The 26,292-nt window shown below is 41.3% G+C and overlaps 1 protein-coding gene across 4 annotated transcripts; it reads left to right on the top strand.

Moving 5' to 3' along the window:
- The first annotated feature begins 1,388 nt into the window (after window positions 1–1,388).
- Window positions 1,389–26,292, top strand: STAMBP (STAM binding protein). 4 transcript variants are annotated; one of them, XM_054593593.1, is made up of 10 exons: window positions 1,389–1,467; window positions 3,314–3,531; window positions 12,782–12,857; window positions 13,114–13,209; window positions 14,339–14,705; window positions 17,118–17,242; window positions 18,119–18,256; window positions 23,382–23,494; window positions 24,126–24,225; window positions 25,723–26,292. In XM_054593593.1, exons 1-10 carry the CDS (start codon window positions 1,405–1,407, stop codon window positions 25,777–25,779), a joined length of 1,353 nt encoding a protein of 450 aa, XP_054449568.1. In that variant the 5' UTR covers window positions 1,389–1,404; the 3' UTR covers window positions 25,780–26,292. The 4 variants fall into 4 exon arrangements, with proteins under 4 accessions (XP_054449568.1, XP_054449569.1, XP_054449567.1 ...); XM_054593594.1 differs by having other exon boundaries at window positions 1,413–1,786; XM_054593592.1 differs by having other exon boundaries at window positions 1,414–1,980.

The raw sequence follows: 26,292 nt of genomic DNA, 5'->3' as shown, positions 1-26,292 counted from the left end.
TTTATGCTTGTAGAGCAGAAAGAATCTGCTAGGTGCTTTCAACCACAAGTCTGAAAAGCCAATGACCGCACAGAATCACTTCAGGGAAATCCAAGAGAAATATTCAGAAAAGGGAGTGAAAAAATTAGAGATCTGGACACTGGCCTAGAGGAAGAGGTAACACCTGTGCAGGAGCTTTAAGCTAGACTTTGAAAGATAGGTCATTTAATCACTAACATCACTAAAAAGCTTGCAGGGTGTTAGTGTGGTGACATTGGGCTGTCAAAGAATTCACAAAAAGAAGAAATTGCAGAAAGCAAAGTTTTTATTTTCCTTTCCTGAGAGAGGGAAAGGACTAAATGCACAGATATGCACCAGCATTGAAGGGTAGGGGATTTGAGCTTTTGCTGGATTATAATTGGATTAAAAAAGGATTGGGGGGTTGTTGTTCTGTGGCCCCTGGGCTGTTGGGGCATCACAACTTGGGGCTGCAGTTCATTCCAGTGTTATCTTCTCTCTGTAGCTGTAGGGAGCAGTTTGTCATGTTTGTTTGCTTTCCAGTAGTTTTCAGTCCTGGGGACATAAATTCAGAAGAGTAAAATGGCAATCATGTTTAACAAGGTCATAGGCCTGCTCGGCAAATGGTACCACAAAAGCAAATGGCACTTTGTCCTCTCATAAGGAGGTTCTCAAAATTGGAGGTAGGCTAACTGGAAGCAAGTCAAGTATTGCCAAAAAAGCTGAAATTTTAAACCAAGGCATAAAGTTTCAAGGCACTGATACATATAAGGTCTCCTGAGACAGACTGGCTTGCAGTGACTTGCAGGACCTTCTGGAAAGAGACTGTGCATATACTCCTACTTACATACAACCACACACAGAATGTGCCACTCTGTATTGGCGTAATAGTCATCTTGTCCTGGGCACAGAGGCAAAAAACTGTGTCATAAGGATCTTTGTGTCCCCATTGTTTTGTACAATGACCTTTAGAAATTAAACAGTCATTTCTCAATAAGTGATATGGTGCTCACATTAGAAATTAGCCTTATGTTCTTTTCTAGTCAATAAAAGCATTTCAGTTTTCTTTCCCCGATTTAGTAACCTTGGTTAGTTTAGCCAGGTACTTTGGATCAGCAATCCCTCTTTAAATGCTGGGTTTGCGTGAGTGTGACAGAGGGGCTATCTCACAAGAAATCCCTACCCAAAATCAAAATAATTCTAATAACAAAAGTAAGCTTAGTCATTATTTCCTTTAATTACTTGATTCCCCTTCTTCCATGTTGATTTCCTTTACCAAGATGGCCGCCCTCAAGCTCTCTCCTCATTGGTCGGGTGTTCAGTAGCCCCGCCCATCGGCGCGGCCCCCTCTCCCTGCCCTCACGGGTCCTGAGTTTTGGGGAATGCAATTTATGCAGGCCAGCGGGAATGGGCAGGGCGGTCGCAGGATGTGACGTTTGCGGAAGCTCCGAGTGTCGTCCGCAGGGACAGGTGGGGAAGGGTCCCGGTAATGTGGTGGGCCCGGGGCTGTGAGCGTGATCGGACTCAAGGGGAGCAGCCGCCGTGAGTGTGGGGCGTAGAGCCTTCGCCTCCCCCGGGGCCCTTGCCTGGCCTGCCGCGCGTGAGGGCCCTGTCGTCTCCCGGTTTCCGTCCCCTGCCAGGCCCAGTGCGTCCCCGCCTATCGCACGAGAAAAACCCGAAGACCTTCGATGATTTTTGTCCCGGTTGGCAACTTGGGCTTGAGTGCCTTCAAAGAGGGGACCTCAGGCGGTTGTCAGGAGGCCCCTGTCCACCTCATACGCCCCCTCCGGTGATTTCTGCGGCTGCTTTTCTCCTCTTCGTCTTTCCACCTCAGCCCTTTACGACACCTTCCCGCTTGTTTACGGATGCTGATTTCCTTTCTGGACAGTTGCTTGGCCCTGTAGTACCGGGCACCACTTGATGCCCTCAGGAGGGGGTTGCATTCGCGACCCAAAACGTCCTCTCCCGGGAGGTACTCTTGAGGTACAACAAGCATCCTCTGCTTCAGTTAGCTTTAAATGGGCCCCGGACGGAGTGTACTAATGAGGCAACTTGGGAAGAATTAGATTTGCTAGCGACTTTCTGAGGCCCTAAAAAGGCTTTGTGGGAGATGGAATGCCTTGCATTCCTGACTGCACCCACAGCTTTTGTACTATTAGTGAGGGTGTTTTAGAAAGGAAGCTTAGTGGAGGAAATGTGACCTGAAGATAGAATTGGCCGGGAGAGAACTCTCTGAGGGAGGGATGGGAGTGGGAAACAACAACAGAGGATAAACAAATGAAATGTGAGGATATCTGGGCAGATCAGAATCCTGACTGAAGCAAATGATCTCCTCTGGGAAGGGGTAAGGTTTAAGATGAAAAAGAAAAAATGGGGCGAGGTAACACGGCCTTGAGTTCCCAAATGAAATCTACTATAGCTTATATATTCTAGAGCATGTTGTTTAGGATGTGCTGTAATTCAATATGTATCAAATACCCAGATTCTTTTTGGAAATGATGTAGAGTGATATCTGATTGGAAGCTGGAATCTGATTGTCACAGCAACAATATCTAGAAAGATTGTAGAATTACTGCAGTTTGAGACCTAGGGAGGGAAAGTGCCCAGGTGTTTTGCTGCCATATTACCTTTGTGCCCTTTTGTTACTAAAAGAATGCTTAGTCTTTGAAGATAGATTTGAGTAAATTGTTTTCAAGATCTAAATTCCTTGCGCTGATATGATGAATGATGTAGATTGTCTGTAATAGTGGTTTAGTGAGCAAAGTTAGGAGTATGAGCATTCATTCCCATACCAGTTCCCCTAACTAACCTTGTGCTCAGATATGGGAAAAGTACATCACAGGAAAATGTCAGTTACTCTCAGACTAAGTAAAAATAATCAAACTTGAAGTCAGTTAACAATCATCATGAAAATTCATTGAGTATACTCTGCCAGGGACTAGGGTAGGTGGAATGGGTAACTGGGAGGAGAAATAATGCCAGAAATATAAGGTGCTGTCCCTCCTTTTATGGTGCTGAGGGCAGGGCACCTACTGACAAGGAATAATTAGCATGAAGCATAGACCTAAACTCCCTGTCGCCCATTATAGTTGTATTCCTTGTACCACCTAATGATGGCACAGGGACTGTGAGTTTTTGAGCTAACCAATCGTCATTGTGATGTGGGCTTCCTTGAGGGTCTCAGTCTTCTTGTGGGAAAGAGACATTATTTGATATGAGCCACAGTGTACGGTATTTTTCTCACGGTGTGTTAGGTTGTGCTGGGATGATGTGGGCCAACATGTTGATGCCCTCTTTTTTCTGTTCCCTGTCTCAGAACTTCTTGGTCCTGATGTCTGATCATGGAGATGTGAGCCTCCCTCCCGAAGAGCGGGTGAGGGCTCTCTCCCAGATAGGCAGCGCAGTGGAGATAAATGAAGACATTCCGCCCCGACGGTACTTCCGCTCTGGAGTTGAGATTATCCGAATGGCATCCATTTACTGTGAGGAAGGCAACATTGAGCATGCCTTCATTCTCTATAACAAGTATATCACGTAAGACACCTCCAGTTCCTTTTTTCTTTTCCGGTGACTGGTGCCTCACTCACTCTGCTTTTGTGCTCATTTATTTGTTTAGAATTACTAAAGCTAGAGAACTTTACATCATTACCATTAATCATTTCTGTTGGCAGCTCCTACATATTGGCTGTCCTTGATATTCAAAGACATGAGTACTGGGAGTGTTATTTTCATGACTCAGTAATTTCATGAGTAAGAAACCTAGCTCTTTGGCCTGTGCCAGCTGTTAGGCAAGAGAGTTGGTGGTTAAACTGCACATGTTTTGTGTTGATGAATGTTTTTCCCCTCTTCTCTCTATTAATCATAGGATTAATGTTAAGTCTTTGCAGAACAAAAATTCCTCACCTCTACTTATTTTGTAGCAAATTGAGTGATTCAGGAAAAAGTTTTTAACTCTTTTCTTAACTTTTGTCATGCAAATCATCAAATAAGTATTAACAATCTACAGTTTGTTTGGCTCCCTTTGCTTGCTTAACACCTTAGGGTTAGCAGCATAAATAGGAGAGTTCTGTACAATTAACTGGGAACAGCTCCTAAAGCCCCAATGGTAACAGAATGATGTGTAATTTAGGAAGGGAATAATGTTACAGGGTCTCATTTATAATCCCTAGTGGTTGTCTTTGGTAATACCAGGACCTTTTAAAAAAATAATAATAATTATAGTGTATTTTTATGGCTTGTAATAGTTCATAGAGCATTTTGCCTGCATTATTTCATTTTATCTTCACAGTTCTGTGTGTCTTTAGTAGTGCCCATGATTCTCCCATTCAACAAATGAGGAAACAAGCTCAGGGTTTAGCAGTATGCTTTGTTCCACTTTTTCGGAGTGACAAAACCCAACATAGATTGTGTTCTTTTCTCTTTTTTTTTGATAATGTTCTGTTTTTTGAGGTCATAGTCTTGAGCTACACTGACTATTTTTTAAATTATTTTTTATTATTGTTTTTGAATAGGTAACACACACATATGGTGCAGAATTCAGAAGGCACAAAATGGTATAAGTATTTAAAAACTTAAATATTTAAAAACTAAGTCTCGTACCACTCCTCTTCAGAGACATTCACTTGTATTAGTTTCCTATATGTCATCCCAGAGATGATATATGCTTATCAATTATATCACAATAAGTTTTTGATCACATACTACTCTAAAGCAGGGTATATCAACATTGGCATCGTTTACATCTTGGGCTGAATAATTCCTTGTTGTGGAGATTGTCCTGTTCATTGTTGGGTATCTCTCAGCATCCCTAGTCTCTACCCACCAAATGCCAATAGCACCTCCTCCCCTCCAGCTGTGACAGCCAAAAATGTCCCCAGATATTACCTAATGTTACCTGAGGGGCAAAATTGCCTTGGTTGACAACCAGTGCTCTAAAGAAAAATGAGAGTTAAGAGTAGAGTGCCTAGGATTCACATTGTAATTTTAGAATGGAGAAAAGGAACTGCTGTGGTCCTTTCTTTTTAAGTTTAGAAGTAGACTTAAAAAGTGCTTATTTTCTCAAAGATCTTGTATTCCCTCCATGCCATCATGCCTCATCATGTGGCCTCAATGCTGATAAAGTTTCATAGAATTATAATTATATTTTGGCCTCTCTTTACTGTTACAAGTTTTTCATTCCTAGGCACAGTGGGCACAAAATTTATTTTCCTGAAAAGTTTCTTTGGCTACTAGCCCTATCTTCATATACTCTGCTGCTGGTAGAAATAGCCTTCTTGTATATTTTCAGATCTTACAGATAGTTCTCCCAGAATGAAACCCAAGGGCATAATTTCTTTGGGAGAATTCAGGAGAATTGTGAAATTATTCTACCAGGTATTTTGTGAAGGGCCTTCTAGGTCCTGTTGCCCCACATGGAAAGTGCGTTGAGATCAAGGACCTTAGTGATTCAATATATATTGTGTATACCTACCATATACTTGGCATTGCACTAGGACCTGGATATATAGTAGATAAAATGGCCCCTACCTTTACTTGTGTACCTTTTTAGTTATAGGAGAAGACAATAAACAGATAAACAAAACTATGTAGTCACAAATGAAGAAAATGCTATGAGAGCAGCAGAGAGAATGCTATGAGAGAATGAATAACCAGTATCTAATTAAATAGAGTAATCAGGGTAAGGTCTGTCTGAGAAAATAAAATTTAAACTGAGACTTGAAGGATACAGTAGAGTTGGTCAATGTGTTTGGAGTGTAGCTAGTGAGGGAGAGGGATCACTCCAGATGAGATCAGAGAGGCAGGCAGGGCTGAAACTTGCAGAACCAACAGGCCACAGTAAGGAGTTTGCATTTCATATTGAGAGCAATAGAAAGCCATTGAAAAATTTTAAGTGAGGTTGTGACGTTAAATCTTACCTTACTTATATTATAAAAATACAAATCTTGTTTGCTGTGTGGTGAATAGTTGAGGGAGTGTTAAGAGAAGGCAGGGAGATTAGTTAGAGAACAAAACCATTCAGGAGGGGGGCTGGTGGCTTGCAGTAGTGTGGTGACGTGGAAAGACGCGGATGGGTGTGGTGTTCCGGAGGTAGAGTCCATGAGACTTAGTTACAGTTTACGAAAGATTATATCAAGATCGACCTCAGCTTTCTCCCTGGAGTCATTTAGGATGTGGTGGTCTATTTACTGAGATGGAGAGAATGGTATTGAAAGGGGGAGATTCAAGAGTTCAGGTCTGGGTGTTTTTTTTTTTGTGGGGCAGGGGGAGCGGTTTGACACATTAAGGTGTTAAGTTTGGGATGCCTGGGAGATATCCAAGTAGAGATGTCCAGTAGGAGGTTGGGTGTACCAGTCAGTGTGACCTCAGAGAAGTCTGAGTTGGAAATACAGATGCAGGAGTCCTCAGCATACAATGGTTGTAGAGCCGTGAGAACCACTGAGACCTTCTCGCGCAGAGGTTCTTAATCAGGGATCTAGGAACCGCACGGGGATTCATAGATGGAACTTGGAGTCCATCTATGTGCTTCGTTGGGAAAAACTTTTCTTACTTTTACTAACCTCTTACTGAACTTTACCACTTCCTTCAATATCGAATATAGGCCTCAAATGACAGTAGTATTAATAATATGGGCACACCTTGGAGATATTGTGGGTTCAGTCCCAGACCACTGCAATAAAGCGAACTGTGCAATAAAGTGAGTCTCATGAATTTTTTGGTTTCCTAGTGCATATAAAAATTATGTTTACACTATACTGTGGTCTATTACATATGCAATAGCCTTATGTTTAAAAAACACAATATACAATACATACCTTAATTTAAAAATACTTTATTGCTAATAATGGGAACCACCATCTGAGCCTTTGGCAAGTTGTAATCTTTTTGCTGGTGGAGGGTCTTGCCTTTATGTTGATGAAAACATCTGCAACGCACAATATAATGAGGTATGCCTGTATTTGTAATTTTGTCACCAATAGAAATCAAGATATTGTCATGTCGCATTACAATTTTTACTGATATCTCAAGGTAGCATTTACACTTATCGCTACCTCATAATTATAGTACACAGTTACTAAACCCATGACTAGATCCTGTTTTTTAATGTATTAACACATTAATAAATGTATTAACAATGCATTAATATATGCATTAATAAAAAGCACATTAGTAAAGAAGCCCATATCACAATATTTTTTATTTTGAAAACTGTATTTCAGTGGAATTGGTTTCTTTTGTAATTTTTTGTATCTTAATATTATACCTTAAAAAAGTTATTCCAAGGAGGAATCTATAGGCTTCATCAGATGCTGGAAGGATCCACGGCACATAAAAGGATCAAGAATCCTTGATAATGAGAATGTAGAATGAGAAAAGGAGACTGAGGCTGAACCTCGAGTTTGGTTAGTGAAGGGAGGACCAGCAAAGAAGACTTTGAGGAAAGTTCGAGAGACAGGAAGAGGTCCAGGAGAGGGTGGTGTTGTGAGAGCCAGTAGAGGTCAGTGTTTGCAGAGAGGAGCCAGCTGGGTCAGATGGGTCAAATGGGTCAGATGGGTGAGGGTTTGGGTTTGGTAACACGATGTCATTGGTGATTTTGGTACATGATTTCACTAGAAGGATTAAAAGGGTTGAAAGGTGAATGGACAGTATGAAAGTGGAGACAGTGACTATACTGCCAGCTGACATTTTTTTGTAAAGGGCCACATAGTAAATATTTTTGGCTTTGCAGGCCATTTGATCTCTGTCACGACCTTTGCTTTGTAGTCTAAAAGCAGCCATAGACAATACATGAGTGAGAGAGTATGGCTGTGTTCCAATGAAATCTTATTTACAAAACCAGATGGTGAGCTGGATTTGACCCACTAGCCTAGTTTGCCAAGACCTGACATAGACAACACTGTGTAGAAGTTTGGATGAAGTAAAGTGGAAAAATGAGGAAGTAACTGAAGGGAGACAAGGAGTGCGTGAAAATGCGGTATGTATTTTAAGGTGGGAGACTCTAGAGCATATTTTTTGCTGATGGAAAAGATCCTGTGGAGGAAGAGAGGCTGCTGTTACAGAAAAGAGAGTATTTAGCTGTAGCAGTAAACTCCTAAATAGGCAAGAGAGGGTAGGATTAAGAGTACATGATTTTTAAGGAATTGGTATGTTTCTGTGACTTGGTGTTACTTTGAGTGACATGAGTATTAGCGTTAACAGCCAGACTAATGGGCAGTCTGTCCCTCTATGTGGTTCCCATTATAGGACTATTTAATATGATGAACTAGGCCTGGAGGTAGAGTTGAAAGAGAAAGAGGTGGGATGTAACAGCTCATTTACCTAATTCGTTAGATTTGGGGTTTAATTTGGAATTTTTTTGGATTGGTTTGAGCTGGATCAATAAATATAGCTACCTTCATTTTTCTTGTGGATATCATTAAGACCCTAATTCTGATTCTATGAACCAACAAGCCCTGAGAGTAGGAAAAAAGCTCTAGCTCCGTATTCTTATTCTGTTTTTCTACTGCGTTTTACTTGGTCTATTTCTGTCAGTAACAATGGCTCACTTTGGCAATTATTACAACTAAGGAAGGAGGAGGGCATCCACGTCACCACTCCTCTGCCTCCCCCACTGTTGAGAGTCATTGTTCTAGACCTTTTGTGGATTCCTTAATTCAGGAGTTTAAAAGGCATGTTTGTTCTCTTCCCTGGAGCAGTTCAGGCATCTGAGTGATCTCAAGCACATTCCCCCCTCAGACATTTCCCTGTTCTAGGAATGCTTTGCCCTTTGCAGACCCCGGTGTAGGAGAAGGATTTTCAGCATGTTAAAGCAGCACATAGTTTCATGATGAGCACAGGCAATAATGCAGGCACTGGATTCTTTCACAGCTTTTTATGGTCATTGACTAGGCTACACAGAAGGTAGTTACAGGAGGCTTAAGCAATTCCTGTCTGCTCTGTGAGTCTCCTAAAACACAAACCCAGTTTCTGAAAATGGTCTGTCACCAGCACTGAAAATGGTTACAACTGGGACTGAGCCTCATGGACTGCAGAGGTCTTCATCTCTGATTCTGTTCATTTTGCTGATTAACTTTTTGAGATTGGAAGAAGTGAAATCAGAGTCCTTAATACTCTCATGTTATGTAATTTCTGCTGGACTTTTTGAATTAATTATTTTTAATACAAAATTAATAGTTCATTGACTAAAACTATTTTTTTTCAAAACATAGAGCAAGGGAAATACTAAAGTGAAAAATATCATTTACCAGAGGTAACCACTGTCATGTTTCTTGTATATATACTACAAGAAAATGTTTATGCCCTGCAAGCACGTGGACTCACCTGTTTATTTTTTTCTTAAAGCATGAATGAAAGCATGTAATATATTTTGTTCTACAACTTGCTTTCTTAACAGTCCTATCTGCCTGTCCGTGTCAGAATATATTGATTCACCTCACAGTCTCAGGGCTATTTTTTCTGCCTGGAACCACCTTATCCCAGATCTTTGCCTGACTCACTCTCTTCCTGTTCTTACGTAAATGCCACCTTGCCAGCGATGCCCTTAGCTGCCCTATCTAAAAATCTCTATTCCTAGCCCCCCTCACTTCCTATTTCTCTTCTCTGTAATGTCTTTTTCTTGCACTGATTATCTGCATACTTTTTGTTTTGTTTGCTGTCTGTTCCCGCACTGTCATGTATGCTCTTTAGGGAGGAATTTGTGACTGTGTTGTTCACTGCCAAACCCCCAGCCTTTACCATAATACCTGACCCCATAGTAGATGCTCAATAACCATTTGTTGAACAAATGGATGGATGATTATGTTGTTTAAAGATTCGGATACACCATAATTTATTAAATAATCCCCTTTTGATGCACATTTAGGTTTTCAGTTTTCCCTGCTTTTATGAACAATGCCATGTTGAATAGTTTTATACATATACCTTTGTACTATTGTGTAGGATAAGTTTATAGAAGTGGAATTGTGAGTTCAAAGAGTATGCACATTTTAAATTTTAATAGGTGTCTCCTACCCCCTCCCTTACCTAAGAAAAAAATACCAAATTATCGTACCGCAGAGAGTGTATAAGGACACTCATTTCCCTAAACCCTTGCCTACATTGGTTATAATCAACCTTTAAGCCTTTGCCAATCTGATAGATGAAAATGATATCTTAATTTCAATTTCTTTCAAGACAAAGTTCAGTTCCATTCCATATACTTATTCACCTTTTGTATTTACTTTTCTCCTTATCTCTTTATCCCCCATTGTTCTGTTAGAGGGTTTGGCTTGTATTTTTGCTAGTGCATCTTTCTTTGTTTTGGTACATATCCTCTGTCTAGGCTGCAACCAGATCTAACCCCAGAGAACAGTATACATCTGGGCCACAGCTATTCTATGCCTGGAACATTTCTAGTCCTGGTGTTAACGTCTTCATCTCTTCTTGATCACATTTTTTTTTTTTTTTGTTTACCTATTAGTAAAAACAATTATTTAAGCACATAGATGTTAGTTATATATTAGGCACTGTCCTCAGACCTTTATTTATTTATTTTTTTTTATCTCTTTAAGCATAACAGCAATCCTATCAGATGGTACTATTTTGTGTATGTACACACACACACACACACACACACTGAGGGATGGTGAGATTCAGTAATTTGCCCTAGGTCACAGTAAATGGCCAGGCCAGGATCTGAGCCCCGGCAGGGTGGCTCTGGAGCCTGTCCTCCTAACCACTAAGCTCTGACACGTCCAGTACGGGAAGGGGATTATGTGGCCCAGTCTCTGCTTTTGAGAGACTTTTCTGCCCATATTCCCCATTCAGAAAATGGTCAACAGTTAAAACAAGGGAAAGGTATTCATGAGTAGGTCTGAAAGTTTTATCCTTACTTATAAAATAGCTTCTATTACATGGTTCAAAGTCTAAATAATACAAAAAGGTTTATGGTGAAAAGTTTTATTCCCACTCTTGTCTCATCCACCCTATTTCCCCTGCCCTCTACTTTTGTTAGTTACTGTACATACTTCCTATGTTTCTTTAGATATCTATAAGCAGAATAAATAAATACATGTATATGTAATTTTTCCCCTTTCTTACAAAGTAGCATACACTTTTTTATTTAAACTTTGGTTTTTTTCACTCAGCTCATCCAGAGGTTTTAAGTCCATTCTATTCATCAGATATTTATTGAGTACAGTAAATACAAGGCACTGTATTGGCTTTAGAGGAATGTACAAAGGAGCATGAGACAGAAATCTCTGGCCTCGGGGACTTTACAGTCTCTTTCTTGAGGTTGAGCACATAAGTGAATGCAAAGTGAGGTGTTCCTGTGGCATGGTACTTTCTTGGCTGATTTAGGCTTCAATAATATGAAGCACATTCGGCCCACCGAAGGTAGTGAACGTGAACCTATGTCTTTACGGCAAGAGTGAGAGACTTACTGAATTGTAAGTCTATTGAACACGAGAACTATGCCTTATTTATATTAATATCCTGTTAGAACTTTATGACTGAACAAATAAATTTGTACTTGTTTTAGATTTCGAGGAAACTGTTTTGTATCTTTTTCATAAACCCAAAGGGAAGATTTTTAGTATCCTTTTGACTTTAGAATTTATGCTGGCCTGAGGGGTCTTGGATTGAAAGGAAATTTTCATGTGCCAAATATAGAACCGAAGGAGGAGGACTCCTCTGTTGAGGGTTTGTTTTGATGGGGGCCTTGGGAGGTCTTCTTTTTCTCCCCCCACTGGGGCTTTCTTCTCTGTTTTTCTCCTGCCCCTGGGCAGGCAATGGAAAAGACTCAGTTAATCCCAGCTATAGCAGAGTATCTTAGGGTTGTGAGCAAGCTACCTCCAATTTATTTGTTTTGAGTCTTGGCTGGTATTTATTACAACTTAATTCTGTTACAAGACAGCTTTGTTCAGAACCCCTCCAACAGTTGTGGACATTCCAGGAACCATGTGGAGGCAGTGTGGTGTAGTAGTTAGTAGATTCTGGAGCTGGCACTGAAATTCTGAATTCGCCACTTTGGGCTCTGATAAGATACTCAACTTACATTTTCTTTCAGTGTCCCTAAGTAGATATCCTAAATGTTAGAGGTCTGTGAATTGAGTCAGTTTATTTTTCCCACTGAGCTTTACAGCCAAGGACAAGAGCCAAAAGAGAAAACCTAGCACTTATATTTCTCTAAATACTTTTCATCAGAGACCATAATGCATGCTATACATTTAACATGAACATATTACACACATGTACTGTCAAAGCTTCTCAGTGCTTAGCATGATGCAAGGAGTATTCTTCGAAGGAACATGAATCACAAAGGAAAAGAAGCCCAAAGTGAAGTCCCAAAGTGGAAGGTCACACAGGGCTAGGGGTAGAAATAGAACATGGGTTTTCCTTTCACTTCCTGCCATGGGCTGCCCCACTGTTCTCTGAAGAATTATTTGTGACAGAGACCCTTTCCTTTGGAAACCTGCCACTGTCACAACAAGAAAAGAATGTCTTCAGAGGAATATTTTAGGGCACGGAATAGGCTTTTCCCCCCCCATATTTTTTGTTGTAGAAGTCTGGTCCTTGCTGCTGCAGGCCGGATTTAGGAGAAGAGAGAAACACTCTGTTGCTCTTTACAGGGCTGGAGATGGATAGGGGGAACATGGCCTGTCTGGGTGTGCCTGTTACTCCTGCCCTGCACATGTGGAACCCCGTCTTGCAGGGGCTGCCGGATAAGGGAGTTGCATTGCTTCAGAATCTTTTGGACATGTGGACATTTTCTTTGTATCATAATCACTCCGATCTATTTCTTTAGGCTCTTTATAGAGAAACTACCAAAACATCGAGATTACAAATCGGCTGTCATTCCCGAAAAGAAAGACACAGTAAAGGTGGGTCTTCACTTTCATTTGTGCCCATCTAAAAGCTTCAGAGTGGCACACCCTGACTTCTGGGTGAAAGTAGTAGTGTCTGCATCTGAGCATGGGACCCTGCAGTAGGAGGTGAGGCCAGTTCACCGGATCAGTATGAAGTCGCAGGGGGTATTTTAAATTGTTTTGGGGAACATTGTTGCCAAAGCCAATTTAACTTCTCTACTTAATTAGCTGGGAATTATTCTAATTCTTAGTATTTTTGTGTATGTCTCAGAAATTAAAGGAGATTGCATTTCCCAAAGCAGAAGAGCTGAAGGCAGAGCTGTTAAAACGATATACCAAAGAATATACAGAACATAATGAAGCAAAAGTGAGTATGTAACAACAAAAATGGGAAATGAATTTGTTTTCTTAGGCTGCCCTGGGATTATAATACAGTATTTCAGCAGATCCTGTGATTTTAATGTGGTACTTTTTTTTTTTTTTGGCAAAGGCTAGAACTCAGAAAAATAGAATGCAAGTGTTTAGGCTGAGTATTCTAACACAGATTTAGCCTGTCTGTCCGAGAGGGTGACTTGAGGGACAGAAAATCTATCGCTTGTCTGTTTTACCTAGAGCAAGAACCTAAAAACAATGAAAATTCTCACTAAAGCATAGGTTTTTAGGTCAGATAATTTGGCAGGTTTGATTTACATTTTGTTATATCTGAAACAGGCTGTACCTGTTTGAAATAATTGATTTCTTTTTAAGCCATTTTCACATAATTCTTGTTAGGAAGAGTCAGTTCAAGCATGTGGAGAAACTTCTAGGCACTGTCAGTGGCCTGTGACAGATGTGAGTGCACGCTGCAGGCACTTCACATTATTTTGTAGTAGTCTGCTCAGCTCTGTTTTGGACCCTGTTGGTGAACATCAGCAGAGAGCTGAACAGCTATGAGGTGTGTATTTCTAAGATATGAAGTGAGTGAAAACCTTAATGAAGGAGACTATTACTTAATATTTCTTGTTCATTAAAAATGTCACTCTTTGCTGAACTGATCACCAGAAAATTACATACAGAGGCTTCTATTTTGGGTTAAAAATTCAATGAGACCCCCAGCACAGCAGGTATAAGTTTGGATTTGGTTCTATCTTATAGCCTTATTTGGGATATAGAATGTATTCATGAAACAGGGTGTAAAACTGTCTATGATTCTAGTCTTGAGGTGCAAACAATAAGTTGCATCGAGGTTTTGGTCAAGAAGAAAACACATTAGTCATTGGGAAGGGTACTAAGAGGAGTCCTTGAAGAATAGGTATGTAGTGTCTAGATAGAACGGAGTGGTGCCTCTTCCATGTGTGCAGAGGTAGAGGTAACAAGGGAAGCATGAATCCTGTGTTGGGAAATCAGGGCAGAGCAGAGGTACGTTTTGGGAAATTCCCCTGCTTGCACAGCCTTGTCCTCCTGAGGTGTGGTCACCTAAGTGTAGTGTTGGCCTAACTCCTAGTCTTTCTTTGTAGAAGAAGAAAGCGGAAGAATTTGCCCGGAACATGGCCATCCAGCAGGAGATGGAAAAGGAAAGACAGAGGGTAGCACAACAGAAGCAGCAACAGCTGGAGCAGGAACAGTTCCGTGCCTTTGAGGAGATGATCCGGAACCAGGAGCTAGAAAAAGAGCGGCTGAAAATTGTGCAGGAGTTTGGGAAGGTGGACCCTGGCCTAGGCGGCCCATTGGTGCCTGACTTGGAGAAGCCCTCCCTAGACGTGTCCCCCACGGCACCTGTGGCACCCACACAGCCCTCAGACTGTAATACAACTGTAAGGCCTGCCAAGCCACCTGTGGTGGACAGGTCCTTAAAACCTGGAGCATTGAGCAACTCAGAAAGTAGTGAGTCCTTTTGCTCATGTCCTCTTCCATCTCAGTTACAGCTAAACAGTGTGTCATTCTAGGGGATTTAACCTAAGATTACCTCCATGATCCCAGTCAGTAGGCTGTACTGCCATATGCATCCTGTCACACTGACTGGATTGGGAAAGTGCCTTTGCTTGAGCCATGTAATTTACCTGGGCCCAGATTAATTTTCTGAAGAATTAATAATATCCTTGAAAGTCCCACCTTCAACTTTTAAAGGGCTGTACACAGATTTGAAATGTTCAGTAAACTAGAGACCACTACTGGCCTTTTGTAAAAGACATTTGACATTTAGTATACCACTTTGTAACGTAACAGCTGATTTTAAGGGCAGGGCGGCATTACTAAATTGGGCCTGCCCCGAAAACATTCCTAATCCTTAAGGAGCTTAGTCAGGTAAATGTTGTATATAGTTGGTGACAATGCAGCCTAGACAGAAAGCTGTTGACAGTCTTTCCTCCTCTCACCAATGATTGACCATCTGAGAAAATAACAATAGCTGCAAAATAAAGAGTGTACCTTAATTATTAGAATAGATCTTTCTGGCTAGGAATATACTTTGAAGTAGTCACTTGAAGAAGTCTGCTTTGCAGAAGATACACTTAAAAGGACAATGTAAGAGTGGGCAACGGGTGATAGACTCTGAAGCCTGTTCTTTAGGGGTTTTTTTTCCCCACATACTTGGCAGACTTGTCTCTCACTACTCTTCCTTCATACATATTCTATACTTTGGTCAAATTGAATTCTCACCTTCCCGAACAGTTCCTGGACTACCTTATCCAAAGAGATTTGTTAACATTTGCCCTGAACCTAAAATCTTCCTTCTCTATCTCTGTCTTCCTAATTGTCTTAAAAGTTTTTCCAGATCCCTTTCCCTTCAATCAGATTGATTCTGTTCTTAAAACTCCCAGAGTTCTTACTATCTGTAATGCAGTTGAGGTTATTACCTAATAGAGTCATTTGTCAATAACTAGATTTTAACTTCTTGTTGGGTTAGGGCTTGAGTGTTACTCTCTTTTGTGTTCCCTGTCGGCTGAGCACAGTGTCTAGTTGGTAAGTGATTACTGAATTGAAAGGGAAGGACTGTGGCAAACCTTAGTTTAGAATCCTCAGATACCGTCATCAGATTGCCTTGTGACTCCTTGGCTCTTGGTCTGACGTTCTTACCTCTCCAGCAGTTCAGATCTTGCTGTTGAATGTACAAAGGCCAAACATCCTTTTTTACTTTTCTTTTTTTAATGATAATTTGACTGTGAAAGATACCTCCTAATTTTAGTTTGCTGGCCCCCTCCTAAGTTTCTCCCTGGTGTTCAGGGACTGGGATCATTTTTTTAAGATTTTATTTATTTTTAGAGAGAGGGGAAGAGAGGGAGAAAGAGGGTGAGAAACATTGATGTGAGAGAGAAACATTAGTTGGTTGCTTCTTGTACGTGCCCCAAGCAGGAAACCAAACCCGCAGCCCAGACATGTGCCCTGACCGGGGATCAAACCGGCAACTCCTTGCTTTGCAGGATGATGCCCAACCAACTGAGCCACACTGGTCAGGGCCTGGGTTCATTCTTGGCATTCTCAACCAGGCTTATAAGCTGCTTTATTTGTGCCTACCTTTTTTTAGGACCACATTTTTTTGTTGTTTTATCATTATAACTTTCTTCTAAATTAATAAATTCGGAAGTAAGTAGTTACCCAAATTGTTTTCCATTATGTAGAATATATCCCGGTGTATTTCTCTGAAAGGCATACTCTTTGATATTCTTATTTTAGATAAAAGATTTAAAACAAAAGTAAAAATTTAATCCTGGCTGTTGTGCCTCAGTGGATTGAGTGCCGGTCTGTGAACCAAAGGGTTGCCGATTTGATTGCTAGTCAGGCACACGCCTGGGTTGCGGGCCAGGTCCCCAGTAGGAGGCACGCGATAGGCAACCACACATTGACATTTCTCTCCCTCTCTTTTTCCCTCCCTTCCCCTCTCTATAAAAATAAATAAATAAGTTTTTAAAAAATAAAAGTTTAATTGAATGAGGGGATTATTTTTTTTCATCTTCTGTATTAGATGGTAATAGAGCATTCCTGGATTGCTCAGAAACATTTTTTAGGTAGTAATTTACCCTTGTCTTAACTTGAATGATTAAAGCCTCTTTTCCTTTCTTGAAATAATGTACCCCAACAGCTGTGTGTGGCAAGATGTTGGAGAAAAGACTTTACAACCCTCTTTCTTATGCCATTTAGGATGAGATTCGCACTCACGGCCTGAAGTTGGCGGGGACGAGGGGTGGGGAGAGCGGGGGATGCCGTGATCTGGCATTGCTTTCCCAGGGCTGCCGACTCCGAGTTGGCTTGGGAAGGCTCTGCCCCTGGTCTCAGTCTTTTCCCCTTTCTCTATTACAGTTCCCACAATCGACGGACTGCGCCACATGGTGGTGCCCGGGAGGCTGTGCCCACAGTTTCTCCAACTAGCCAGTGCCAACACTGCACGGGGAGTAGAGACATGTGGCATCCTCTGTGGAAAACTGGTAAAAACAAATGCTCCTGGGCTGAAACGGTTTCTTCCCCCTTGACCTCCTCTGACTTGGAGAAGACAAACAGGGTCAATTACTCTTTGCACTGACCCCTCTGCTGAAGGGACCAAGGACAGCATAATGCAGATGTCACTTTGAATTTAGTAACTCTGTATTTGATTGATTTTCAGAGTCCCTTGAATTGAACCGATTATTTGAATGCTAGTAGTAAGAAATACTTCTACACTTGGTGGGAAGATCCAGTCATTATCTATATATCATTTTTTCAAGTGCCTACTTTAGGGTAGGACCTGGGGATATGAAATATGTAAGGCACATAGCATGTATCCACAGAAAGTACCGAGGCACTTTGGAAAGGTGGGAGATAACACACCAAAAGACAAATAGCATTCAGAATAGTATATATAATATGAGCACTAAGAACTTTGAAGAAGGAAAGATCATTACATGGAGGCACTTACAGAACCCACTACTAACTGCTGAATGAATAAATGAATGATGTTGAATAGACTTAGACTGTGCCTTAGAGGATGAGAAAGACTCAGAGAAACAGGGAAAGGGAAACTAAACATGAGCAGAGGAAGAGAAATGGAACTATTTGCAGAGCTTCTCAAGAACCACAAGTAGACCCATTTCACTGCAGCAGGAAATTCCCCCAACGCTGTGGTCATCTGTAACTTTGCAGAGCACCCCAGGGCAATGCACATAAGTAGCTAAGGTTGTGAACCACAAGGTGAGGGACTCAAGCGAAATGTAGACTGAGGTGGGAAGGGCCTTTACTTATATAAATGTTTAACTTTCTATTGCTGTGCCTGAGTGAGGTTGCATGAGTGCCAGGGAATTGTGATGAGCTGTTTTGTCCTTTGACAGATGAGGAATGAATTTACCATCACCCACGTTCTCATCCCCAAGCAAAGTGCTGGGTCTGATTATTGCAACACGGAGAACGAAGAAGAGCTTTTCCTCATACAGGATCAGCAGGGCCTCATCACACTGGGCTGGATTCATGTAAGCAATTCTGAGTTCTCAGGGTTAGTCTTTTCTCTCACGATGTTATAAACACACTGCTAGTTTTTTTCTTTGAGAAAAGTGAATTGTATTCAGATTATTTCGATGATTGTGTTTCCTCCCTTGGATGCAGGTTTGACTTCCCTAGCATACATGACTGCTTGTATTCCAGTATTGATTTCTGGGAACTACTTAGGGCTTTTAAATTTTTTTTATTTAAAAGAAAAAGACTTTTTAAATAAAAATGAACTGGTTTTCCTAAAGCCCAGTTTCCTCGGGAATGTGAATGGTGCTGGGTTGCTGGCCTAGAATATGAGTGGACACGGACTATGCCTACTTCATACATACTATGTAGGACTATGCCTACTTCATACATCCTATGTATGTTCCTACAAGTATATATAAATCGAAGTATTTAAATGAGCCAAGGAAGTTAATTCAGATGTTTGCATTTGGTTTTCTTTTTTACTTTTTTAAAAAAAGACTTTATTTATTTACTTTTAGACAGAGGGGAAGGAAAAGAGAAAGAGAGGGAGAGAAACATCAGTGTGTGATTGCCTTTCACACATCCTCTACTGGGAACCCAGCCCACAAACCAGGCTTGTGCCCTGCCTGGGAATCAAACCAGCGGCCCTTTGGTTCACGGGCCGGCACTCGATCCAAATGTGGCCACACCAGCCAGGGCTGCATTTGGTTTTTCTTAAAGCAGCACATACCTTTATGTAAACCAGAAGGGCTACCAATATAGGTGATTTTCAAGTGTCTGAACATGTTATATAGGTTTTGTTTTTTTTTTTTGTCATATTCAGGTAAGATATAATTCTATCTCTAAAGATTATTTCTTAATTTTCCTTCCTGTTCCTGTTCAATTCCTCACTCAGGCACTGTTGTTTGCCAGGGTTACATACAAACTTTTCATGTTGTATGCCAGGGTTACATACAAACAAGTCAGCTCATTTCTGGATTTGGGAAGATTACTCACACTTGTATGTTAGAATTTGGAAAATACCTGTGAGACCGTCCCATGTGCCTCTGTCCTTTATTCGGTTTAATTACATAAATATTTGTCTTTCATTGTATATCCTCATTGGATAGAAAACTTGTTCCTTATCTGCACGGGGACACAGATTTGAGTAAGATACGATTTTAGTCCCACAAAGGAGGTTAGACACATAAAGAAGTTATAACTCTTCAGATGAGGTAGAATGTGCCAAGGGCCTCAAGAGAAGCAAAGAGGGCCCTGTGGAATTCAGAGGAAGGAAGGACCACACTTGGTACCATTTACTAGAATTTTGACAAGATGGGCCAAGGGTGAGTTCCGCATAGGCACACTGTGCTCCTGGGGCATTGAGTGTCCAATTTGCGGGGGTATGTGGTTCATATCAGAAAATGGTAGTAGATAAGCTCTAATGTGATACATTGGATAGACAGGCAGGATGGTTGTCCTTTTAGTAAGTGCAGAACTCTTAAAGTTTGGGAGTGTTTTTTTTTCTGTATTTGTGATTATTTCCTTATTAGCATAGTTGACATACAATATTATATTAGTTGCAGGCGTACAACATAGTGATCTGACATCTGGAGTAGAGCAATGACAAAATCAGAGCCATACTTTAGAAAATTTAAAACAAAGGCAGTTTAAACATAAGTTGAGACAATGAGATCATATAGGAGATTAGAGCCGTGATAAAATCTTATAATGAAAGCTAGGGTGATGGCGTTGTGTTTAGGTAGGAGGAGATGAATGGAGGATTTCAGAGGATGTGGGGAATGAGTAAGAGAGGATGATGAGTAAGTCAGTGATGACTTAAGAGATTTGGGACCTGACTCACAGGAGTGGCTGCGATCATCTGGTAGGCGGAAACAACGGCCCCCGGAGGAGGGCCGACTTTGGGAGTGGGGTAGACAGTGTTCACTTCTGAGCGTGCTGATGGTATGGCTGAGACATTTAATCGGTGGAGACAGCTGTCAGGCAGTTGGAAATGTGGCTGGAAGTCGGGAGCAAAGCAAGGCAGTAACGAGATCTGGGGACCTTTGCATAGTGCTGACCTTGGAAGCCTTGACCCTGGAGGGGAGTGGAGAGCAAGAGGAGATTCACTGGCAGCCTAGGGGAGAAGCCACCTGGGGGGACACAGGAAGTCAGCTGTGGGGAAGCAAAGATGTAAAAGAAAGGTGAGGGTAGTGTTAAGGCACAGAAGTCAAAGGAGGAGGAATGTTTTAAGAAGAAACTTCAAGATGTTAACTACGACACATGCTGCAGAGAGCTCCAGAACAATGAAGACTTGGATGAGCCTGTTGGATTTGGGGAGGTCACTAGTGACCTCAATTTAGTGAGTTTTAGGCAGGGGTGGGAATAGATTGTAAGGGTTTAAGGAGTGATGGAAACTGAGGTTGTGGTGATAGTGAAATACACACTAATTTTTTTAAGAGCTCAATTTGAAAGGAAAGGGAAGAGATGGGATGATAGGTAGCTGAAGGAATAGCCAGGTTGAGGGAAGATTTGCTTGATTTATGGTTTAGTATGAAAAGCCTAAATGTGTTTTGATTTTGTTGTTTTTTAAACCTTTACATTTGAAGTATAACTCTCTATATATGAAAGTACATAAACTAAATTGTGAATCATTTAGCAAACATCTGTGTACACAAACTACAAGAAATAGAACATTGCCAGAGGCACATTCCCATCCCCAGTATCCTGCCCACTCATGCTTCCTCCCTATCCTGACTTCTCTGGAAATCCTTTTCTTTTTCTATAGGAATACCTAAATGTGTATTCCTAAACGGGGTGTGTAGTTTTGCCTGGTTTTAAACATTATACAAATAGAATTATGTAATATGTGTTCTTTTGTGTCTGGTTTCTTTTGCTCAACATTTTTAAGGTTTATCTCCATTCTCATGTGTAGTTTTCCGAATGTATGTTTAACACCAGTGAGCCAGTGGAGGACATTTTAAAAGGCAGGAGCGACAGGTAATAGGTAGGTAGGAAAGTATCAAATCAATACTAAAAAAAGGACATTCACATATGGGAGAGAAAACACTCATTATTCCCAGACAGAAGTGAAGGCAGAGTGAAATATATAGAGATTTTTGAGGTTATATTTGGAGGAAACTCATTTTAGGTGATCTTGATTTCAGCGAGGTTGGAGTCTAGATCCACTGCCCAGTGGGAGGGAGATGGGGGTTTAGGAACTGGAGGAGATGGGGGAAGGTTTGGAAGAATTACTGGTTAGACTTCAGAGCAAATTTAACCACAAATGAATACAAGGATTTCTAATATCAGTGAGGACCCAAGTAGGAACAAATTTAGAGCCTAAATTGATAGCATTTCAGCTTTTTTCCCCCACGATATTTCTTTCCCATTCTTTGCTAACTTGAGATTAAAAATAAACAAAAGCAGATCATATGTGTGCTCCAGTCTTAAAATTGGCAAGAGGAAAATGCAAAAGATCAGTTCTTCCTCCTGCACCTTGCCAGCCACAAACCAGGTTCTGCGGTCCAATGCTTTGTATGGTCACGCACTGATCCCCAGCTGTTCTGTAACCCCAAGCCAGTATTCAAGGCACTGCTTCGCCTGCCCTCAGCCTGACTTTGCTACCCATGCTCTCCGGTGGCCACTCTGCTCCCATCCAGGTGCCCAGGCTTGGCCTCAGCATCCACTCCCCTTGCTCATTTCTATTCCTGTGGTACATTGTTTTCTCTTCATAAAAATGCCTTCCTCTGTCTCCAGCATGGTAGGCACAGTAGACATAACTGTTTTTTCAAGAAACTGCGAAGGGAAGGAGAGAGAGAAGGCATAGCAGTTAGAGGGAACCAGAGGCTCAAGGCAAGGTTTTTTATTTAGTTTAGCAATTATTTATTGAGTCCCTGCTCTGTGTCTCTATATTGTCTTTCTAGCTAATCCAACTTTAGATCGGAGGCCTACATCAGCTTGCATAGGCCTCATTTCTTCCCAGTTAGAATACCTGGTTGTAACCATGGGATAAATGTGTTGTACTGGCCATTTGTCCTTATCAGTCCATAGGATCATATTATTATCAGGTAAAAACTGTTTTCCCTTGTGCTCACCAAAATTCTCACCTGCCCTGTGAGGACCCCTCTGCACTCAGCTAACGTGTCCCTGCCCCGCAGACCTCTCCCACAGTGAGCTGGTCACAGTGCGCTGTGGGCTGGTGCTTCTCAGACAAGATGGCACATAAAGAACCATTTAATGAGCTTTTTTTAAAAAGAAAAGTTCCTTCTCAGGATGGATATTTCTGGAGGTGGAGCACGGGAGCCTGTGATTTTGACGAGCTTCAGCTCCTTGGGAGCTTCAGTTTTTGCACAGCAGGTCTGAAAATGGTTGTCAAATATTCTTACTTATTTTCTGAGCTTGTCTGTCAGTGAAGGTTGGTGGTCTTTTTGAGTCACACTGGGTCTTTCTTTTTCCGTTCTTGTTATCTAAACTCACACCCCCTCTAAGATGAACATGCATGATTATATATTTGTTCATTTGTATATGAAGAATGTGCTTAATAAAACATTAAATAATTGAAAACAAATGAGATAAACCAAATGCACATTTAAATGGTATTTTAACCGATTATCCTCAAATTTCAATATCTTGGTCCTTTTCCCAAACAAGATAGCATCCTTTGTGAGATTTAACTACCCACTGAAACCCCAGCCTCTTATGTCCCTGGCTGGGAACACTTTTGCTGCTTTTGCCTTTAAAGTCCCAGACTCATGCTTGACCTTATAACGCCTCTGTCAGGAAGAAGAATCATTTATCTAACTATGGCTTATTATGTCCTTGACTTCTCCCATGTTGAAGTATTATTGGGCAGCTATACCATCTATTCTAGAATCGATGACTCTCATTGTGTAGAGAGAACTTAGGAGGAGTTAAACAATGAGAAATTATGAGCCTCTTCACACACTCATGTTAAACAACACTTGTTTACACTGCTGGAAAGGAAGTTCATTACTTATTGTGAGTATCATGAATACCTCTCATGGCTGCAAATGGCTTTGTACTTGAGGAGATTGTGGCCAGCCACTGAGAACTGTTTGACTCTACCTTCCTGCATGGGCTGGGGTTAGCTGCGTACTCCGACTGAGGGGGTCTCTGACTTTTTTTTTCTCTTCTCAGACTCATCCCACACAAACTGCCTTCCTCTCCAGTGTTGACCTGCACACTCACTGCTCCTATCAGATGATGTTGCCCGAGTCCATAGCCATCGTTTGCTCCCCTAAGTTCCAGGAGTAAGTACATAGGACACAGTTTCGGGGGGCGTTACAGGGAAACAGTGCGGGGAAAGCCACAGAGGAAAAGGTCTGTATTCTTAAGACCTTGTTCTCTATAAAATAGATTGTGATATTAACTGGCTATTCTGGAAGGTTTCCTTTTAAGCCCCTTCTCCTGATAAACCTGTTATGCTTGTCTGAAGATATCCAAGCAACAACTTAGGTGCCTTTCTAAGAAAAAGACATAAAAAATTTGAAGTGTTTGACTTGAAGCAGTAGGCATTTTAAGAGATGGATGTCAGATTAGAAATTTCAAAATCAAACAGATTTCTCAATGTTAACTTCTTTTTCATTCTAAATCCTGTTATTTACTGTGAACTCCTCCAGCAGAACTAGTGTGGTGGCAGTGATGAGTCACTCTCTAACTGATTCATTCACCAGAGAAGTGGCCTAGGAGCCCGCATACTTTTGAAGCTGACCCATAATTGGGGGCAGCGGGAGGCGGGGGGGTGTGTGTGTGTGTGTGTGTGTGTGTGTGTGTGTGTGTGTGAGAGAGAGAGAGAGAGAGAGAGAGAGAGAGAGAGAGAGAGAGATTGGGGGGCCACATTTGCTTGATTCTGGGCCTGCTTTTTCTTTCTTTTTTTTTTAGAACTGGATTCTTTAAACTAACTGACCATGGACTAGAGGAGATTTCTTCCTGTCGCCAGAAAGGATTTCATCCACACAGCAAGGACCCACCACTCTTCTGTGTATGTGTCTATGTAGAAGAAATTGGGGCTGTGCCTCAAGCAGGGAGGACAGTCAGAGCTGACGAGGTGCACCGTACTTTCCGACCCACATAGAAGATCAGCCTTAGCACCTGTCTTTCCAAATCATCCTAATAAGGACATACAGGGAAGCAAGTGCGGGATAGGGACAGACTGGAATCAGCTCTGCCACTTTTGGACTGTGTGCCTTTGATCGGGTTACTTAACCTTTCTGGGCCTCAGCTTTCTCACCTGTAAATGGGGATGATGATGACAATAATACCTACTTTATAGGGTTTTCAAGAGGATTAAATGAAATAATATGCAGAAAGTACCTAGTGCCATAAGCTGGCTTATTAACTCAGGTTTTTTTCTTTTTCAATATCAGTTGCTAAGCCTCTACTTCAGTAAGAGATTTGAAATCAAAGGAAAAAAGCCATTTAGGACAAGTAAAGTATATTTGGCTGTGGAATTTTATTTAGGTAATAGAGACTTTTATGGTCTTTTTAAGAAGTTTTTTCCCCTAAGTCATATTGTGTGAATAAAAGGTTTCAGTGGCTGGTAAGATCAGTATGTTTCAGTTTGCCTCTCAAATCTAATGTGATAGTGTCGCTCCACTCCATGCTGCCCATGGAGTGTTATTTCTTTTGGGTTCACTGAAAAGTGACCAACATAGAAAAGAGACTCAGAACCTTGTCACGTAAAAGAAACTGGGGTTGTGTAGAAGAGACACTCCAGGGAGAATCTGAGAACTGACTTTAATGTTGGAAGAATTGTTGCATAAGAAGATACTGGGTGCATTTCTTTGTAGAACTAAAACTAAAATCTCGTGGAATGATAGTTTTCAGCTGAGAATGAGAAAGAACTTTTTGACAGATCCACTCAAAAATAGATTAGTTTGTGAAATGGTGCGCCTGAATGAAATCAGTATAATTTTGTTAGCCAGTGTCTCCCCAATAAATTCAATAAAAAGGAAAAAATATATTAGGCTAAAAACTCTTAGAGAAAAGCATTAGACTAGAAAGTTTGGGTTCATCTTCCTTGGAAAGTAATCAATGTCTAGGTGCCATGATGTTGAAACAGAGGCTACACAATCCCCCCCAAAATGCCCAGGTTTTCAGCTATAAACACCCGCCTTGCATGTCAAAAGAGAGCATTCCCCACGTGCCAGTAGGTGTGCTTAATCATCCGGTTGACATAGTGACCCAAAAACTGCAATGAGTTCAACAATTCTTTTAGATGAATGTATACCTTTTGAATGACTCGAGTATAGATACGTTTGAAAAATAAATGAGGATATTTGGGCCCACGTTGACTCAGGGTACAGGCAGGGACTGGCAGAAGTAATGATTCCCACACCCCTTACCATAACTGCCAGTTAAGTGGCAGTGTGGCTGCCAGACTGGGAACCACTAGCCAGAATGAGCATTTTAAGTTAGAAATTTTAAAATATGACTTCAGAATTTTTCAGAACTTCCTCTTTCTTTTTCCCTGTTACAGAGCTGCAGCCACGTGACTGTTGTGGACAGAGCAGTGACCATCACAGACCTTCGCTGAGAGTTTAACTCAAGTCCCTGTCAAGAACTATAAAACCACATCAGTGTACTGTAGCCCCTTAATTTAAACTTTCCAGAAAGCTTTGGAAGATTAATTAGACAGAATAGAAAGTGAGTATCACCCGGGGGAGAACTGATTTTCTATTTCTGGCTCGAAAAGAAATAATTGAATATATTTTTTAGGCAAGTCTGGAAAATAGCACAATCATGCTAAAACAACTTTTCAGTCTGCCTGTAACTAAAAAATTAAATTGAAAGAATGGTATAAAGTCCTGGCTGGGTGGCTCAGTAGGTTGGAACATCATCCCATACACCAAAAGGTTGGGGGTTTGGTCCCTGGTCAGGGCACATACCTAGGTTGTGGGTGCTATCTCCAGGTGGGGCGCATACAGGAGGCAACCAATCAATCTCTCTCTCTCTCTCTCTCCCCCCCCCACCTTTTCTCTCTCCCTCCCTCTCTCTCTAAAAATCAATAAAAAACTTATCCTTGGATGAGGATAAAAAAAGGAGAAAA

This window comes from Pteronotus mesoamericanus, unplaced genomic scaffold (genome assembly GCF_021234165.1).
Source record: "Pteronotus mesoamericanus isolate MK-2021 breed Mesoamerican mustached bat unplaced genomic scaffold, CSHL_Meso_final scaffold_45, whole genome shotgun sequence".
Lineage (NCBI taxonomy): Eukaryota > Metazoa > Chordata > Mammalia > Chiroptera > Mormoopidae > Pteronotus > Pteronotus mesoamericanus.
The sequence above is the reverse complement of the archived record's forward strand: the minus strand, read 5'-3'. Positions and strand labels throughout refer to the sequence as shown.

Coding starts and splice junctions, on each gene's coding strand:
- STAMBP (XM_054593593.1), top strand. CDS start 1,405: ATGGGCAGGGCGGTCGCAGGATGTGACGTTTGCGGAAGCTCCGAGTGT. Junction 1,468..3,313: donor AGTGTCGTCCGCAGGGACAG/GTGGGGAAGGGT, acceptor TCCCTGTCTCAG/AACTTCTTGGTCCTGATGTC. Junction 14,706..17,117: donor ATTGAGCAACTCAGAAAGTA/GTGAGTCCTTTT, acceptor TCTCTATTACAG/TTCCCACAATCGACGGACTG.